Source organism: Amblyomma mixtum, chromosome 2, assembly GCF_055824585.1.
Source record: "Amblyomma mixtum isolate Tamu chromosome 2, ASM5582458v1, whole genome shotgun sequence".
NCBI classification, from domain to species: Eukaryota; Metazoa; Arthropoda; class Arachnida; order Ixodida; family Ixodidae; genus Amblyomma; species Amblyomma mixtum.
Genome location: NC_143013.1, coordinates 73,776,425 through 73,795,184, shown reverse-complemented (window position 1 = coordinate 73,795,184; position 18,760 = coordinate 73,776,425). Strand labels below are relative to the sequence as shown.

Here is an 18,760-nt window from a genome sequence, read left to right as displayed (position 1 = left end):
CCCTTCCCTCTGTGCTCCGGGATAGACACCTCTCTCTATTGTGGCACCGCTCCCTGCATTGCATAGAGTTTCTTACAATTACCTAGAGGGAAAGCTGGCAGCCCGTCTATGGGAGTTTGCATGGCGACCCCTCGAGACCACTTCAGCCACCATGGGCGCTCAAAGCATCATGGGGCGGTGAGCTACTTGTTGCGGAACTGCAACTTTTGGCCAAAAAATAACAGAAAAATAAAGCTGTTTGATAACTACAAACGTCCTAACATTCAATATCTTGTCTAATGATTGCAACAAACGAGCAGAAAAGCATTTAAGTGCAAAGTTTGCCCAAAATAAGAGACGACTCGCTCTTCTATTGGCCAAGTAGTGAACACTACAAAAACTAATATTTCGTAATTAACAGGCGCACTTTTAAAAGTAAATATGTTTTCAAAAAAGATGTTGTTGCTTAAATACTATAAGAGGTTTTTTAATGGCATTTCGGAAAAGTGAAACCTTTTATTGACGTCGTGTGTCGTCGCGGTTTCACTACTATGGGTTTTGCCCACTGCGTTCGCGCGAAAGTCGTCTGCGCACACTCGAACAGCGTTTTTGGAATGAAACATCTTAGTAGTTCCACTCCGTGTTCCCAAAAAACTACGACTGTGCCGCAACAAGTAGCTCACCGCCCCATGATGCTTTGGGCGTCCATGGTGGCTGAAGTGCAGCGCCGCCAGCTTTACCTCTAGGTAATAGTAAGAAACTATGCTGCATTGTCACCGTAGCAGGGTCATGCGAATCAGCCGACGCCATTGGCTAGAATGGGGTCCTTTGACGGGGAAAAGCCGCTGCGTCCATTAAGTTGTATTAAACTATAGCTTAGCTGCAGTTACGGTTGAAGACAACGAGCTAAAAACGACGCTATACAGGGAGGTGTGATTAATTTGTATTTGGTAGTTTGGCTGATTGGTACTACAGTGAAGGAGGTATAAACGCATGTAAAACAGCCCCTCCATTTCATCCAAGAGCAGCTAGAATTAGGGCACTTTTAAAAACGATATAGGGTACGCTCTTCAGAGCAGCCAGTACTGCGGTAAGCACGAGTTTCCTGCCGGTCTTATTTAGCGGCTCTACGCGCGCGTGCATCTAGTTCAAAAGGTGTAGCTTCCCACAGACATACTGTCTGAAGTTCAGAAACGGAAGAAATGCAAGCTTTGACCAAATCGGAAGAAAACGAATCGCTAAAGACGAACCGGACGGTAGCGATTAACCAGTTTGCTCATAAACAAAAGTGGTGTGGCGTCAATCTCGTGAGCTTACTGCTGAAACCTTGTCTACCCTTTCTGTTGCGAATGCGGGTGTTGTCCGCTCTTACTACCTTGTTCAGTATTCGATTTTTTTTTTGTGTGTATATTTTTTCCATCGCTCGAGCAGGTCGTTCCTCATGTGCGCATGCCTGTCTACAAATACACGGTTGTTCTAAAGCAAATTGCAAATTGTGGAGTTCAATGTCCCTAAGTGACACATGGACCATGAGGGACGCCGGAGCTGAGGGCTCCAGAATAATTTTGACCACCTGGGTCCTTTAAGCTGCTCTGACATCGCGCAGCAAAAGGAAGCCTTTTGCGCTTCGCCTCCATCGAAACGCGGCCGGGATTTAACCCGGGTCTTCTGGCTGAGTAGCCGAGCGCCCTATGAGCACTGAGCCATCGCGGTGGGTATACGTATGGTAATTACATGTATAGTGGGCGGCTGCGTTAGTGTCTACTCACGTTTGGGTTCTGGGCGGCGACCAGGCGCCTCTTCTCCTGAGCGAACAGCATGAAGGCGTTGGGCGGGCGTGGAATGCGCGAACGCAGTTGGTAGCTGTGCTCCCGGCTCGTGGGGCCCGGCTCCCCGAGCTCGCCCTGCGCGGAAAGCACGGGGGCGATATATAGGAGTTGTGAAGGACAACGACTGGGAAAAAGTAGCAAAGGCTGCAAGAATCGACGAGGACAGAGATAGCTCACTGTCAACAATAGTTTGGCGCTTGGGATGGCGTGCCTTGTCTCTTTCCCAATGAACATTAAAACTACCAGGGACGTCCTGAGGATGTTTAGGACGTCTTCAGGACGTCCTAGGGAGCTCCAGTGCACATTGGGTTTTGTCTCTGCACTGTGAACTTCAAGTCCGCATTTGAAACAAACAACAACAAAACAAGCTCCGGCCACAGACAACATGAGTTGGGTAACATGGTTGGGCAGCATGATTTCTCAACAAGAAATAGTTGTCCAGGATAGCAGTGCCGCTAGATACAACTCGAAATTTACACGCAACAAAGAAAAAAGACCTGCGATCTCTCCACAAGCGCTCCTTGCACGTTCCGTTGTCAGTTTTGTTCTGCCCTCTAGCGAGTATAGGACTACTCTAGGAACCCAGTGCCTTTCGGTCGTGTTCTTGTTTGCTGCACTGTTATGAGTCGGGCGTGTAGATGGATATGGCACTGTTTGTACGTGTCCGTACAAGCTGCGGTGGTAATTTGCCGGAGTCAGCTTGAGCCAAATTTTGACCTCACAGCTGGTAGGTAATCGATAAAACAAGAGACCAACTATTCCTCGGACGATTTCACCCTGCAGAACATCATTTAAACAACTGATACGAATTAGGACGAAGACCTAAGAAGCAGCGTTTAGTGAAGCTTGTCTCATATACCCTTGGTTATGCTGTCCTCGACTCTACGCTTACGATGTCGGCCGGTACCGCTGATCGGCCCAGGCAATTTCATCTTGGTATCAATCAGACATTGTTTGACTATGAATCCTAATTTAAAAACACCTCTCTTGAGTATGGCCTATAGCCAAGAATTCTGGACAAAAACATTTTTGAACTGGAAATAGTTTATGAACGTAACTTTTTTATATTGTGTATGATTTCTTTATAACAATATTCCCGCAGGTCTCCCGTCGGCAGGCTTGCATTTTTTTTTTTTTTTTTTTGCTGTTAACGTCCTTGGTATCGTCAAAAGCGGTCCCCATTGGTTTACTGTGGCAGTCTTAAATGCTCATTGCGAGCGGTAGAAAAACTTTCAAGAAAGAAAAACTTACAAGATTTTGCTACCCACCGCGTTTCTACGGAGGCGAAACGCAAAAGGCGCCCGCGTACTGAGCGATGTCAGTACACGTTAAAGATCCCCAGGTGCTCGAAATTATTCCGGAGCCCTCCGCTACGGCACCTCTTTCTCCCTTTATTCTTTCACTCTCTCCTTTATCCCTCTCCTTACAGTACGGCGTGGTCCGGGTGTCCACCGAGATATCTGACTTGCAAGGGTGGTCGAAAGGGCTAGTTGGTAGCTCATATTTGAAAAAACAAACAAACAAACAAAAACAACTCATCCTTAAGACACGGACTGAGCAAGATTGGAGACGACACAGCGCTGTGTTTACCTATCTTGCTCAGACCGTGTCGTAAGGGTGCGCTGTTTTTTACAAAGAGATATGTGGGACAGTTACTGCGTCATTTCCTTTCTTCAAAATACCAAAACACGAAAGATTTTGCTACACATCGGTATAAACCATTACCTTCAATATTTCCTGAACAGGGCCTTACAATTTCCCAATATTCAAAGTTTTAGTCCAAGAATATTCTATGTGGTTAGGTCCCTGTGGACTCAGTCGTCGATTTTGTGCGTACCATGCTGAAAGACGAAGTCGATGGACTGTCTAGGTCCACCGAAGGTACGAGTTTGGAGGGTGGCTGCTGGCCGTCGTTTTTTACCGAGGCAACAGCAGTGGGGGCAGCAGCAGCAGCAGCAGCGGCAGTAGAGGTAGCAGCAGTCTCAAGTGGCTGCTGACTCTCTGCTCCGTGGGGTACGACGCACGTCGTAGCCTCCGTACACTCGCATCCGTCACATGAGGGGCTGTCCACCAGGGACTCGTCGTCATAGTCATCCAGGAGTAGGCAGTTGTGGATGGCTGCGAGACGTGTGCCAACAGTCACGCTTTAAGCATAGCCTTTTGCTTGCGACAGTTGTGATGCGACTTCCCGCGTGGTAAACGGCGTCGGTCAGATTACACTTGGTAACCCATACCTCCGGAATCCACCTGCTGGCCATAGGGAATTTTATCTGGGTGGGGTTCTTGGAGTGGTTCCAACGAATGCGGAGCTAGATAAACAATCAGTCGGGTGAACGAGTGTGGGCTGGCGTAATAACAATCTCAATCGCCGGTGGGCGGAACGGGTCCGTCGACTAACTCCATGAAAAAGCGATAAGCCGCAGCACCTTTCAAGAAGAGCCGTATGCAGACACATGACACAGCAGTTCATATGCATTTGCTGGCTCAATGACAATGCGGAAAGAGCTATGTCATTGAAGTTGTAAGCCCTAAAAGGTTACAAAATAAAAAAAGGTAAAGGGGGGGGGGGGGGGGGGGGGGGGGGGCTAAATGTGTAGAAGAACGGAAGTTTGGGCAAGTTGGTACTGCTTCATAATTTTGCAACAGCGCAACACAACGAGGACAAGAGTGCGAAGTGTTTCACTCCTCGTTCTTGTCCTCATCGTGTTGCGCTGTTGAAAAATTCTGGGGCTAAATATGTTCATTGCGATACAATGCGCACAGAGAAACAAACAGTAACAAGGTACCCAAGTGGGCTAGTTGGTGTGCATCACACATAACTTCACCAGCGAAAGTACGAGACACCAGAAGAACAAGGACAACGCTGGACGTGTTCTTCTCCTGGTGCCTCGTAATTTCGCTAGTGAATTTATGCCTGAGGCAACAAACAGGTCGTGAATCCAGCGAGAAAACACGATCTAAGGAGGAGCATATATAGAACAGCTTCTCCGCTGCCCTACATCGCATGGTCGTGTTTTTTCACTACTTTCGCTATTCCGCAGTTAAGATAACTATGCCTCGGTGCCATTCAGAGTATAGGCCGGTCTAGCTTAATTGTTCAGACTTCTCGACCTCAATGGTGCACGTCCAACTACTTTTCTTCCTGAGCTGTTTGCCGCAATTTGCTGTTCAAAACTCTCGACTTTCTAGTAAAATTAGGTATTCCTGCTTATTTGTTCCCCGTTCGAAACTGATATAAATCCGGTTAAACTCGATTAATAATCTAAACGCAGCCTTGAAAGCGGAGCACTGCTTGCCAATGCGAACGAAACCAAGAGCGCTAGGAAATTTGCCTATTTTTTAGAGAGATCTCGGTTTACTGGGTGGGTCGTCACAGAGGCGAATATCAAGAGAGGAAAAATGAGGGAAGCGACTACCCCCCCCCCCCTCCCTTTCCCATGAGGAAGTGAAAGAAAATCTCATTGCTTCTTTTCGACGAAGATAGCGCTCGAAAAATCCGCTGGGCCCCAAAAACCCCTGCCCTAGATCCACCGCGATGGGCCGGTGGCTATGGCGTCCGGCTGCTGAGCCCAAGGTCGCGGCATCGAATCCCTGCCGCTGAGAATGGATTTCGATGGAGGCGAAATGCAAAGACGCCCGTGTGCTGTGCGAGGTCATTGCCCGTTAAAGAACCCCAGGCGGTCGAAGCTGATCCGCAGTTCGCCACTACCGCGCCTCCCATAATCGACGGGGCGTTAAACCCCACATGCTATACGATACCGTCTACTGCCTCACCCTCTTCCTCGTCTGAAATCGCCCCTCCAAAAAATGCTAATGGCGCTAATCCGTCCCTTGTCAATCACTGTTCACAATTTGTGAAGGTAGGGCAGCGGCAGCAACAGCGGCTCTTACATGGGCACAGGTCAGGCGTCGTCATGGTGAAAGAAGCGTGGTGCCGGCACCTGCCGCGTCGACAGTTCCGAAAGGAGTCCCGCCTGGAGGGCTTCTGGAGTCCAGCAGCGTCCACGGGCGACCCAACAGACCCGCGAGGAGGCGGTGACAGAGCCGCGGTCAATGGCGGCGCAGAATCGAACGTCGCCGACGAACGTGGCGCGCGTGCCGGCACGAGAAAGACCACGCGATTCTTCTTCGGCTTCACTCCCATTGTTTTTTTCTGCGCTTCTTCATCTCATTAGTATTAATTCTCATTCGGGAAGGATTTCTTGTCACTTGTATTTTGCGTTTTTTGAGGCGCCAAAGAGTTATTAAAAATTATTCATGTCTATATGTTCTCATGCCTGAATTGAAAAACAAATTTGCACAAAGTGCTATTTGTATAAATCGATGGAACCATTGTTTCTTAGTATATTGCTTTTGCCCTTCCTGCTTGGACCAAAACGGCCGGCAGTATCGTCTTAATAAATAAAAAAAAATAAACTGGAGGAGACACTCAAACTCCGCCCTAAGGAATATGCAGAATTGGTCGTTCTCTACATTCATATATCGCTGGGAGCCCTCATACCACTCCTGGTGCAGTGGCGCAGCGGTTAAGCGATGCGCCACTCCCTGCAATGGCAAGTGCTACACTAGTAGGGATTTTGTCTAATAAGTTGTTTCCAGCCATCCATCCACTGGTGGGGCTTGTGCGACCCAGGTTGCTCTTCACGAGCAACCTCTCGTGGTCAATCATTAAGTTAAGTGCCACCTGCTCGCATTGTTGTCTGCAGGTTGGGAAGACGCCACAAAATCACGTCAGCTAGATGGCCCACCTGCCACCATGGGGCAGTGTGGCCCATACGGACACCCTACTTCGGCCATTTTTCACTCACAACGCCGACGACGATGACGTCGGATTTTCTGCACAACAGGAGCCTTAACACTATGCCTTAAAATTGTGCTTATACCACATGCTGTGTGCACTGTACTCCCGTGACATCTCGGTGCGACAAAATTGATACAGCCATGGTTAGGCAAAGGGCGCGAGATGATAGCTCCCATCCTATCTGGTCTCCCCCCATAGGGCGTACAGTGGCCAGCGGTAGCTCACCACCCGCCCACCGCAGAAAACCCACCTGGACAGCAAGGTGTTATGACCGGACTTCGGCGAGACGCCGGAGGGAACCGTCCAACGTTGTCATGTGTCCTGTCGCGTTGAACAGGCGACAGCGTTGCGCAGGATACGCGACGGCGTCGCATAGAACGCAATCTAAGAACACTACATCGAACACGCGTCAAGAACATCATGCACCCGCGGTGCACGTGCCATCGGGAGTGACATCGAGCGCCTCTCCCGCGCGCTCACCGCCTCTCTACCTTGATATGACCATCAGCACGTGCAACAGCTGGCCTCGGCCTAGGGACTTTGTATTTACATTACGTACAAGCGGTTATGAGGGTGGTTAAGAGAGCGCAGAGACTAGTCTATAACGTGAGTAGCAAGACTTTACATCGCGAGACTATACAGGTCCACAACACACGTCCATGACGTGTCCGTCTCTAGTCCATCCTCCTGAGCCTGGCGAAGGCCTTCTAAACCAATTGCGCTCCCCAGAATCCCTAGAAGTCCCTAGATCGAGGTCATCTCTTGCAAGTGCTGGTGATCACGTCAAGGCAGAAGGAAGGAAGGGAAAACTTTATTTACACTAATGGTTTTTAATGCGGTTTGGGGGCATCTTCAGGGACGTCTTGGTTCTACCCCCAGAAGCCTTCTCTATCGAAGTCGTCCGCCTCTAATCAGTGGTCGGTTGCCCTCAGTCCAGGGCTCCGCTGGCCACTGCCGCCCGTTGAGCTCGCTGTACCAGACCTTGTTGGTCTTCGCAACGGTCAAGGCAGAGGCGCAGAGCGCGCGGGAGAGGCGCTCGATGTCGCGCTCAGTGAAAAGTACACCGCACGTCTACAGGATGTTCTTGGCGCGCATTTGATGAATTGTTCTTGGCGTGCGTGTGCGGCACTGTCGCGGATCCTGGACTATTCTGTCGCTCGTTCAACGCGACACTGCCAACGTTGGACGGCTCCCTCCGGCCGCCCGAAGAGGTTACGAATAGAGATGTAAAATTTCAAGAAATTTTGAATGGCATGAAAAAAAACTTTTTTTTTCATGGTTTTTTTCATGACAAATTGGCAATTTTGTAAAACGTATCAAAAACAGATTTATTTGCAACAGCACAACGATCAATAATAATGCTCTGAAGTTCAGTCGAATATGCAGTTATAGATGTCATATTGTGAAACGAACTTCTTGTTCTATTGCACCGAGGAGATAAATAATGATTTGCACTTCAGGCGAATATGGAGATATAAATATCATATTTGTGGAACGAACTTCTTGTTCTATTGCACCGAGAAAGGGAGCATGAAAACTGATCTATAAATCACTCCATATCGGACTCATAGTCACTGTCGCTGGATGCGGGACTACGCGCAGCAGCATGGATTGAAGTTGTGTCCACACCTAGGTTCGACTGCACATACATAAGCTTTCGAACGCGTTCCCCTGAAAGCCTGTTGCGAATCCTTGTTCGCACGTTTCCGAAACGTGACCAGTTTCGTTCGCAGCTGGCGGTTGATTGTGGTATCGGCAGCAGTCGGCAAGCCAGAGGAGTTAGCGGTTGGTTGGTGCAAAGGCCTTGCCACCAGGTAGATGGGGCCACGTGCTTCGCTGAGTCCCAGACCCCTGTCCTGGACCAAATTCCTGCGGATGTCATCTACTCTGCTACGTTTGAAATCAAGAAGCTAGGCTTGTATTCGGCTAAAACCGCTTATGCGCACAGCAGCCTATATGCCGTGCGTGTCACGCTGTAGAATTTGCAGCCATTTTGTTCTACTTGAGCCCTGAGTTCAAGTATTAGTGTGTTTTTAAGTCATGCCTGGATCTTATATGTGACCTGGCCTTCAACCCGTGTACTCGCAGCACGAACGTTTTAAAAGCACTACCCGGCACCGGCGATGACGAATGCTCTCCAATAGTTTAACGATGCACATTGTAATGGTTTTCAAAGCAAAATAAAAAACCTAAACTAAAAGCCAGCAATTATAAAACCGTGAAATTGCATTGTGAAATTTTCGATGTTTCTTTCCATTTTTCCTCGTCTGAAAAAAACGAAAAAAAAAACCGTTTTCTTTTTCCAAAATTGCAGTTTTTTTTTCAGGCCTTCACATCTCTAGTTACGAAGTGAGTGAGTGAAGAAACTTTATTTCCGCCAGAAGAAGACCCGTGCCCCTCCGGGTCCGCACGCAGGCGTCCGGGGAGGGGCAGCGTCGCAGCTGGAAGACTAGCAACGGTATAGTCGCGCAGCTTCTGCTGCCAGGCGGGTAGCGTATCGTTGTATGCTAAGGTCGGCACTTCTGAGTATGGTCTCCCATTCCTCTGCATTATTGATTCTGCCATATCCTGGGGCACTGGGGCATCTCCATAGTATGTGTTCGAGTGTAGCGGTATACCCGCAGAACTCGCACACCTCCGCATCCTCCCTCGTGTCACCTCCTGTCCAGCTCCTCAAGAGCGGGGATGCGAAGTTTCTAGCTTGGAGTCTTCTCCAGTCATAGGCCTCAGCCGAGCTAAGCGACCTATCCGGAGGAGGATAGATCCTTTTGTTCTTTTTCTGAATGTCTGTGATGCTATTAAAGGTATTGGTTTCCTCTTTAGTGCTGAATTCGTATGAGGTGTCCACGGCTCCCCGGGGTAAAGAGGAGCGGGCGAGCCTGTGGGCGGCCTCGTTTCCAACCAGACCCGAGTGGGCTGGGGTCCAGATAATTAGAATATTGTGGGCTGGGATAAAGTCTTTTAGATATTTAGCCGCCATTTCGTGGATGCGTCCCTTGCTGTAATTTCTAATTGCGGCTTTGCAGTCGCTTACTACGTATTTGGTACCTGGCTGAGTTAGAGCGATCGCTATTGCAACCTCCTCCGCCACAAGGGGTTTTAAGTCAAGGTGTCTTACAACGCGTAACGTTCTGGCTGAGTCCCCGACGGCTACGGAGACGGTGTCTCCTAGCGTGCCTACCGCGGCATCAGTGTAGGCCATGGTTCCCTGTGGCATCTTGCCTAGCTTAGCAGCCAGCTGTGCGACCCTGCTTTTCCTTCTGCCTTTGTCGTGGATGGGATGCATGTTTCTAGGTATGGGAGCGATAATAAGATGCTCTCTTATTTCTCTTCCCAGATCTGTTCTGGTGTTCACTGTGCTATCTACGGTTGCCCATTTCGCTAGCTCTAGGTATTTCCTTCCTGCGGGTGTGGATGTTAGCCTTTCGATTTGCGATGTTCTAACCGCTTCAGTCAGTTCTCTCCAATTGTTATGCAGGCCCATTTTCTCCAGTATATCATTGGACGTGGAAATGGGCAGCCCGTCAAACGAGCGCTAGGGCTGCCCATTTCCACGTCTAGTTACGAAGGGCTACAGTGAAGCTGCTTGCCTAAGTGGCCGCTCAGCACGTTCGCTGTGTCCACATGTGCTAGCCACCGTAGCGCCTCCTGGTCTGCTGCAGGACTGATCATGACAGTGTCCTTACCTAGCGACTGAACGCGTGTGCTTATGCTTACAACATATTACGATGTTGAAACCGCTCATATACCTTAACGGGAAGTCCCTCCCTGCTAAGCTTCTTGCGGACTTCTGGCCTGCACGATAGGTTGTGACTTCACCGAACGATGACTTTTTAGAGTGACTTCAATTTTCTGTTACTCCCCTTTCTCTTTCATTTTTTATCCCCTTACCCCCTTCCCCCCGTGTAGGGTAGCAAACCGTTTATTATCACGGTTAATCTCCCTGCCTTTCTTTCTTTCCTTCCTTCCTTCCTTCCTTCCTTCCTTCCTTCCTTCCTTCCTTCCTTCCTTCCTTCCTTCCTTCCTTCCTTCCTTCCTTCCTTCCTTCCTTCCTTCCTTCCTTCCTTCCTTCCTTCCTTCCTCACTGAATAAAGAAAGCAGAACTGCGGTGCTTAAAGAAGCTGATTGAAAAGTGCGAATACTGCAGACCGTCCGCTGTCTGCTTCGATTAGGTGCTTGCAGTTCCTCGAACAAGGAACATGATTCCTAAATCTTTATTTATGCACCGTCTGATCTAAGTTAGGGCGAATATTTCTTCTGCTTAGATATGCAATAAACCCTGGCCAATCCTCCCGTGGGTATTTAGCAGACCATCAGAGGCACCAACAACAAAGAGACGGTCCTTAAAGGGAGACTGAAGCACTTTTTCTGAAAATCGGGCTGGCAGAGGCGTGCTATAGTTTTTCATGCTGTATACTGGAATATCGCATCCAAATACGGCAAAAACAAGCGCGAATTGCCTTTTTTAGCCGAAATATGCGGCCTGTGCCGCGGGGCACGCCGCGCGGCGCGCCGCCGCCCGTCATTGGTCAAGAGAGATCGTGACGTCATTTTGAGGACTGGAGAAGCTGCCGACGCGGATCCGGCGCTGCGTTGAGTGCAGATCGCAGCTTTCCGTGTCGTTGTAAAAACGAATACGGCGACTGTTTTTTTTTTACTGACCACCGAAGAAAAGGATACTACAGTTTGCTCATTCCACGTATCGCCTGAAACCAAAAAAGACACAAGCAAAAAATTCTATGCCTAGCACAAGCATACGCCAGCGTCAAAGACGCGATGCAGACCATGCGTAAAAGGTGCCAGCACAACCTCGGCTCGTATTCTCGGAAAGGAAGGGGTGCGAACAATACTCAAGTCAATTACCACCACCGGACGCCTCCTGGCTCGCCCGGAAGAGCGTCATCCTAAAGAAAAGGCCCAAAGCACTGTGTACAAGAAATCCTATTCTCAGTATGTATATGTATCAGCAGCGCGAACACCACACAGGAAGAAGGAGAAGAAGGTAAAGAGCGCTGAACTTCCAACTTTTATTTCAGCAAAAATTGAACCCGCACTTTTATACACATACACATATACACATACACATATACACATACTCAGTACCCGGCGTTGCAGGTTGGGGCAAGAAAGAATTTTAAGGAAACGATGAAGGAGCACAAAGTTGGTGTCAAAATTAGCGACGAAATCATGGTGCGCTGGAAACCAAGCCAAGCCAAATACGCGCACAAGGCTGCTGCTTCACTCCTGGCGCGTTCAGCAGATGCCAGAAAATATTAATCGCCGCCTCGGAAACGTTCGCCCTTCCTAGATTTGCAGTTTAGGTTCAGTGAAGTAGTTGCCAACTATATGTGTGTTTAAAAGCCAAGCTAGCTCCAACTCGCCCGCTGCCACAACTTGATGAAGAAACCGAGTAAGGCTGCGGTGTTTTTTTGCAAAAACTCGGTTGGCATTCATTTCTCTCATAAATTTGCATCCCAAATCAACGTAGAATGCTTTAATTTTAATTGCTTAGCTAGGATTAAACGAGATGCCGCATATGAAGAGCTTCGATGCTTGCTTGCTTTGCTTTATTGTGCTTTGCTCTGCTTGCTTGCTTGCTTGCTTGGACACGTCGAACCGAGTATAAAATCACTAACCGAGCCTTGCTGAGCACGTCTCAGGTGGTCTGGCCGCACCTAAGCTGAGGAGAGCGACACATGCTTAAGCCTCTATAAGGTTTCTTCAGAGGCTAAGTGAGCATGTTTCTATTTTTAAAAGAGGCACTTCTTCGGAATGGTGACACGCCTCTCATGCGCGAGGAAATCGATGGAACTGCGTCATGGTTCAGCCGCGCCTTTTCGGCAGAAATCTCCAGAGATCGCACTAGGACAAGCTCTGCCTGTAGCCGCTCTTCCGAAAGTGTTTCGAGCAGAGTAAGCTTGCTTTAGTCGGCATGAATTCTTCGTCACAGCAGCGAGCGGTTGCGCTGCGAGCTTGTGATCGTGCGGAAAACAGTGGAAGACGACACAGTAGCGGCCGTAGTTGTTCGTGGACACGAACGCAGAGTAGTACCTGTTGAATCTGATTCTCAAGGTCGGCTGACACGCTATGTACGTCACAACGCACGCAGTACGAGGAACAACGCATGCAGCACGAGAAACAACGCACGCTGAAAGCGCGCTCGGGTGCGCCGAAGCATCCCCGGCTCCTCAACATGACGTCACGCTGGCCGACATGGACGAGGTTTCCCTCTCCGCTGTTCCCCTCTCCTGCGCTCGCGCGGGGCGCGCGAAATTTAAACATCGCGTTTTTAACTGGTGATTGCGCCACTGTTTTAGCCAAAATCGAAAAAATAATTTCACAGATGTGATCAGCAATGACACTACTTCAAAACCCTAGAAGGTTAGCTGATTCGAAAACCGCCTCAGTATCCCTTTAATTGGTTTAACAGCGACCCCACATAGACAAGGAGAAGACTGGTTTTGAAGCGCCATGACGCCTGTCTATCGTAATTACAATGAGCGGCAAAAAAAAAAAAAGTAAGAGTGTTAGCTTTGACCTCCAGACTTAGCTTTCCTGCTTTTATCGTCGCCTTCGTCCCATGTCTCTTTGTTCTGATAGATTACCGCCGGTGACTGCTGGCTACATAGTTTTTCTGATGGTCACTTCTTGCGCGTTTAATGATTGCTGCGGCCTTACGAAACAAAAGACACCCGCGAGCGACTTTGGTACACGTGTGGGGTGCCTGAACATCAAAGCACCCCAGGGACGTGTGCTACCATAGCGCCTGTAGCTGCCAATGCACGAAACTCACCTTTTGTATTCAATGCAAGGTCGCTTTCTGCGAATAATAATCGCGTCGGGCAAAGTCCCGCGACTGTTACGAAACAGGTCATTTTAGAGGCCTTGCCGCGCGCGACTGACGCAGCTGCACACTCGTAATAAATGCTAAACAATGGAAGCTAACTACAGAACCGGTTGAAATTACGCTCCGTTCTTGCGGATAGAAACAAAGTATAACTTGAACTTCTTGCATACGCTTCCATTGTTAAAAACTAATTGTGCTCTGAAGCTGGTGAAAATATGTACAGGGCGTCCCGTGTAACTTGAGCTGATGCTTTGGACAAAAAAAAGGAGGGGGGGGGGGGATGCATGTTTGGAGGCTGAAATTTCAGCACCATTGTTGCTGGTAGCCCATAATAATCAGGAGTTTTACTTTCATTGCATTGATTTCATTGTTTAGTTGAGATTAATTATTCGATTTTTAAAACTATTGGAGTGCCGCAAAATTTTTTTTATTAAAGTTAGCATTGCGACAAAGAAAACCACAAATGACGCAATATTGAGAAATATCCGATAGTTCTGGATATTTTCCCCCCACGCTTTGAATAGAGCGTGTGAAACCCAAGAGCAAAGGACGAACGCGGCTGCGGCCTCCCTTCGACAATGGCGGAGACGGAGCCGACTGCGAAGCCGTGTCAGCTGCTTGATTAACTTGTGTTCGAAAACTTTATTTTACGCCTTTTAGATGTCTCGAATAACATTATAGTAATGCCTTGTGTAAGGGTTTATTTCGGCTAGCTGTGATTCTTCAACATGCATCGAAACATAGTATATGATATCCTACTTTATTTTTTCTGGGCATGCCATGCTTATAGCTCGCATGTCCGGCATTCGAAGCCGAACATCGTCTGGAAATCGCAGCGAACCTGAAAGCGAACTTATGCGAAAACTTCCGAACCCCCCCCCCCAGAATAGTGTCAAAGAGAAAAGGAGCTTCGCGATAACGCTGCCCCATGCGGGAGTCGTACCAGCGGCAGCGCAAATAGCAGTTTCGTTTCCCCATGCTTAAAGACTACTCGCAGCCTCTCACTTTGCGTGTTCTGATAGACTGAAAGGCTATGCGTTGGAAATCGCCGTATTCGTCGTCCGTTCGTTCTGCACAGCGAATCTATGCCAAGGCCGCTGAAGAGCGGGCTGCCCGGCATCTTAGTGCTTAGCAGCGGCTGGACGCGGTGGAACATAACGCACTAACCGCTGCGAAGGAAGCCCAGCTCACTGTCGATGAAAACTATTGCGGAGGCTCCTCAAGCCGCGAAAGCAGCCATCGAGGCCATGTGCGCGCTGCTCACTCGAAGAATACTTAGGCGGATGAAGGCGGGGACGCGTTTAGCAGCAAAAATTGGCGGGGGCTTAGCTTTGGTTAAGCCTGGTAGGTTGCGAAAGCAAAAGCGCAGCGCCTTCAACAGAAGGAACGCAGTGCGCCGCGTCTGCAGGTCACGCGTGGCTACCGGCCGCCGCTGCGCGACGACTCGACTTCGTAGCCCATCTCTCACCCTGGTATGACATCACGCTATGACGTCACAAGACATGGCATGACGTCGAAGATCATTCTAAGTGCCACGCACTTTACGTTTTTAGGGTCCGGGCAGACGTCGGCTCGGTGACCCATTCTTCCGCATGCTTTGCACACTTCGTATTTTTTCCGGTAGAGCGCGCACCGTTCAGCCAATGGCGTGCTCGGGACTTTGCTGTCTTCGAACAGTATCAGGACTGTCTTCGATTCCTTGCCTAATCTTCGAACCCCCAGCACCGGCGGGTTGCCGTGCGTCTTGACACGGTGCAATATGTCCGCCTCCGAGTAGAGGGGAATGTTGTGGATTACGCCCTTTCCGCAGTCCTCCGGCATGGCGACGTAGGTGGTCATATATCTATTCGCTCCCCTTCGAAAGTGGGTTGCTTCAGCTCTACGTATTTTCTTTTTCGCCCGGCGTCTCTCGTCGCCACGAGAATGGGCTGTTGGCGTGTATTTATGGAGACGATGTCCTCTCCCGCTGTGTCTTGGTCGACTCCGGCAGCCCGGATTATCGCGTTCGCCAAGTTCGTGTTCCCGTGTTTCGTCAGCCTCGTGACGCCGCCGCTGGGTCTCATGATTATCTTTTCGGCGTCGCTGGGGAGCCTGATGTTTTGCCTTTCCACCGACTTCGCCGCCATTTTCCTTCTCGCGAGCTTCTCGGCAGCCCGCCGCCGCTCCACGATGCGCGTCTCTTGGTTGGGGCTAAGGTTGGGATTAGCCTCCTTCGGTGGTGGCGATGAAAAGCATTTATTACAAGTTACACATAGAGAGGTAGCTTGGGAGGTGGCCCCTAGTGCGCCACCCCCCTCACAATACTAGGTGGGGCCCCTATTCCGGGACCCCATTTGACTCTACCGCCGCTCGGGCACGCCGGACCATGGCCTGTTGGGCCGGAAGGTCGTGGCAGCCGAGCAGGGCCGCCTCCTAGTCCTCTCGGGTTGGGTTGGGGTGGGGGGGGGGGGGGGGGGGGGGGGGGTGAGAGAAGGATTTTTCTGGCATGCCCACACCATATGGTAGGTGTCAGCCACCTTAGTACAGTATGGGCAGAGGCTAGAAAAGGAGGGGTCGAAGTGTTTCATGGCTGCCGGGCACAGCAGTGTATGTGTAAAAAGTCTTATCGGCGCCGCTTTGCCTTTTTATTGCGAAAGCAATACTGCTGGCACTTTTCTGCCGTCGGTGGAGGTCGTTCCTTCGCTCCGGCGCAGCTGCGGCGCACGACCACGTGACAGCGTGACGTCACGACCAGAGGAGAGCAGGGGCCCCAACTCGTGTCTTCGGCCGTAGTCGTTCCTTCGCTCGGCGCGGCGGCTACTACGTGACGGCCTCCTCGGCCCGCCGCGTGAGGGCGCTCGCTAGGAGAGGATTAATTAATTTAATTAATTTATTCCATTATTTAATTAAATAATTTTACTTAATGCCGGAGAAGAATCTATGAGTAGTGCGGAACGATATAACCACAAGAGAAGACAACACCGTTCGGAAGAAACGCCGGAACAGAAAGAAGAGCGGCTTGCTAAAAGGAGATTGCAGTATACAGCCAAGAAGAAAGAGCAGAGCGTTGTAGTGATTCGAGACGGTGACATCGTGGCTCAGCGACGTGAAGAACATGAGATAAGGGTTGGCGACTTCGAGTCTGCTACGCGTGAATTCGAGCAAAGAAACTACCAGCAGAACCAAGCGCAGCAAGGTGTTATTGCTTTCGCAATCAGCAAGGCTTAACCACGCTAAGCCTTCAGCCAATTTTATGCGAAGCATATTACTAGAGGTACACTACAGCCCTTCGCCGTGGTTACGCGCCGTGCCAGCGCCGTGCACACCACGTGGTACAGTGACGTCACACCATGTGACATACCACGTGACACATGACGTCACGACAGAGGAAGACGGGGGGTCCACCTCGCGCCATCGCTGTGGTTGCACGCCGTGCAGACCACGTGGTATGGTGACGTCACACCACGTGACACAATGACGTCACGACAGATCGCCGTCACGCGCTGGGAGAGGGAGAACGATGCCATCGCACAGACGCCGGAATGTCCTCGAGCGGCATTCCCGCGCATTTCGAACGCGCGTTCACACTCGGTGTAGGTGAAACGCTCGCTCCACCGGGCAGGCGGACGCGGCTTCCGTGGCAATCCAGGCGCTCACCCAAAGCGCGTCTCGGGGTTAGTCGGCGTTCCGCTGTAGCCGTGCCGTTGTCTTCCCCCACGACGAAGGCTTCTAGTGGTTGTATTAAAATGACCAAGTATTCAACCAAGGAAAGCCATGTATTACCAAGCCTAGCCATCAATATGCTTCGCATCTGACTAGGCTTAACCTTAGCTAAGCCTCAACAATTTTTTATCTTGCTAGTGTACCACCGCCCGGGCACATTTAGCTCGCTCGGATCAATTTCCGTCCCTTCGACGGTTTCCATCATAAATTGTAGAGAATCCTGGGAAGCCCTGCTGCGGAGCGAGGCCCCTGCTTCTCAGCAACAAGCCGTCCGCCTGGCGGAAGAAGCCGCGAGGAATCAAGACCTCTTCGCCTAATCGCGGAGGTCCCGGACCTCGTCACCAAGGCCTGCGTGCCGGGGACGGGGAGTAGGGGGCTTCCTTATCTGGCGGAAAATAAAGTTATCATCATCATCATCATTAAATGTCACGCGTGGCTACCGGCCGCCGCTGCGCGACGACTCCACTAGGTAGCCCATCTCTCACCCTGGTATGACGTCAAAGGTCATTCTAAAGGTCAAACGTGGCTACCGGCCGCCGGCACGCGAAAGGCCGTTCATGAGTGTAGTATTGCTTTCGCAATAAAAGATCTCACCAGGTACCAGAGTGCGGGTACCACTATTTATGAGCCGCCCTGGAAAGCGCTATGACAAAATAGACTAGCGTTCGTTTTTTTTTTAGAGCGCAGCTCTTTGGCGTCAGTTTCTGCGTTTCGCGGCGTCGCCGTCACCGTTGTCCATCGTCGCCAGCAGTGGACACCTTCGTCGCGCTTTAAGCTGCGAAACCAATGGAGCGGGAGCTTGGAAAGCAGAGGGAAGGCGCATAACTGCCCTCTTGGAACAGTGGACACCTCAGTCCTGCTTTAAGCTACGTGGCGGTAGTGACAGATGTGCGCTGCATGCGTTGGCATTGACAACGCTGCGGCACAAACGCGGCACTGAAGATGCATGCCGTCGGCGTTCATTGTGCCCATTGACGTTGAAAACGTTTTACATTGCGATGATTTTAAAGAAAGGAAGTGCGCATTGAGGAAGGTTGCTCGAGCAACTTGGGTGGCACCCCTAGTCCAAGGCGCCACTGGCTTTAGCTGACTGACGGACTTGCTGAACCAACTTGAGTTGCTGATCCAGGGTCTCGCTGGTCAGGGTCACCTCCCACTGCTCATATGTCGGGTTGGATACAGTTAAGTGTTTTGGTTTCATTGTGCATTCCCACGATATGTGGTAGAGCGTAGGGCAAGCTCCACACCAAGGGCATGTATTCTGATATTGAGTGGGGCTAATCTTGTGTAGGATGAACAAGTTAGGGAAAGTGTTGGTCTGAATTTTCCTCCAGTCTATGGCTGCGGAGGAGACTAGTTTTATGTAAGGGGGTGGGTATTTTCTTCGCTCCAGCCGAATATGTTCTAATCTGTCACCATAGGTGCTAGGCATGGGCGTGGGGTAGGGATGAGGATCCGCCCGGTTGGTTAAATCTTGTGCTAGATCGTTGGCTACCTCATTTGATGACAAATGTATTATCCACGAAGCCTATCGGCAATGCATTTGTTAATTTTCGCTCACCACAAGCAACGCACTATTTTCTGTCACGGATGCAGGCTGCG

At 50.1% G+C, this 18,760-nt stretch overlaps 1 protein-coding gene and 1 pseudogene across 5 annotated transcripts in view; one reads left to right on the top strand and one right to left on the bottom strand.

The window, feature by feature from the left end:
• LOC149359745 (uncharacterized) overlaps nucleotides 1-18,760 on the top strand; it is a 49,624-nt pseudogene that overhangs the window by 25,713 nt on the left and 5,151 nt on the right.
• LOC149359746 (uncharacterized) overlaps nucleotides 1-18,760 on the bottom strand; it is a 33,381-nt gene that overhangs the window by 13,678 nt on the left and 943 nt on the right. The window contains exons 2-4 of one of the 5 annotated variants that reach the window (XM_089569129.1): nucleotides 5,700-5,793; nucleotides 3,646-3,926; nucleotides 1,749-1,883 (exon numbers count right to left, since the gene is read on the bottom strand). In XM_089569129.1, coding sequence (XP_089425255.1) covers nucleotides 1,749-1,883; nucleotides 3,646-3,926; nucleotides 5,700-5,724 — 441 coding nt within the window. In that variant the 5' untranslated portion in view covers nucleotides 5,725-5,793. Of the gene's footprint in view, nucleotides 1-1,748; nucleotides 1,884-3,645; nucleotides 3,927-5,699; nucleotides 5,794-6,859; nucleotides 6,985-18,760 lie in introns of those variants that run through there. The other 4 variants (XM_089569127.1, XM_089569128.1, XM_089569130.1 and 1 more) reach the window with 4 other exon arrangements.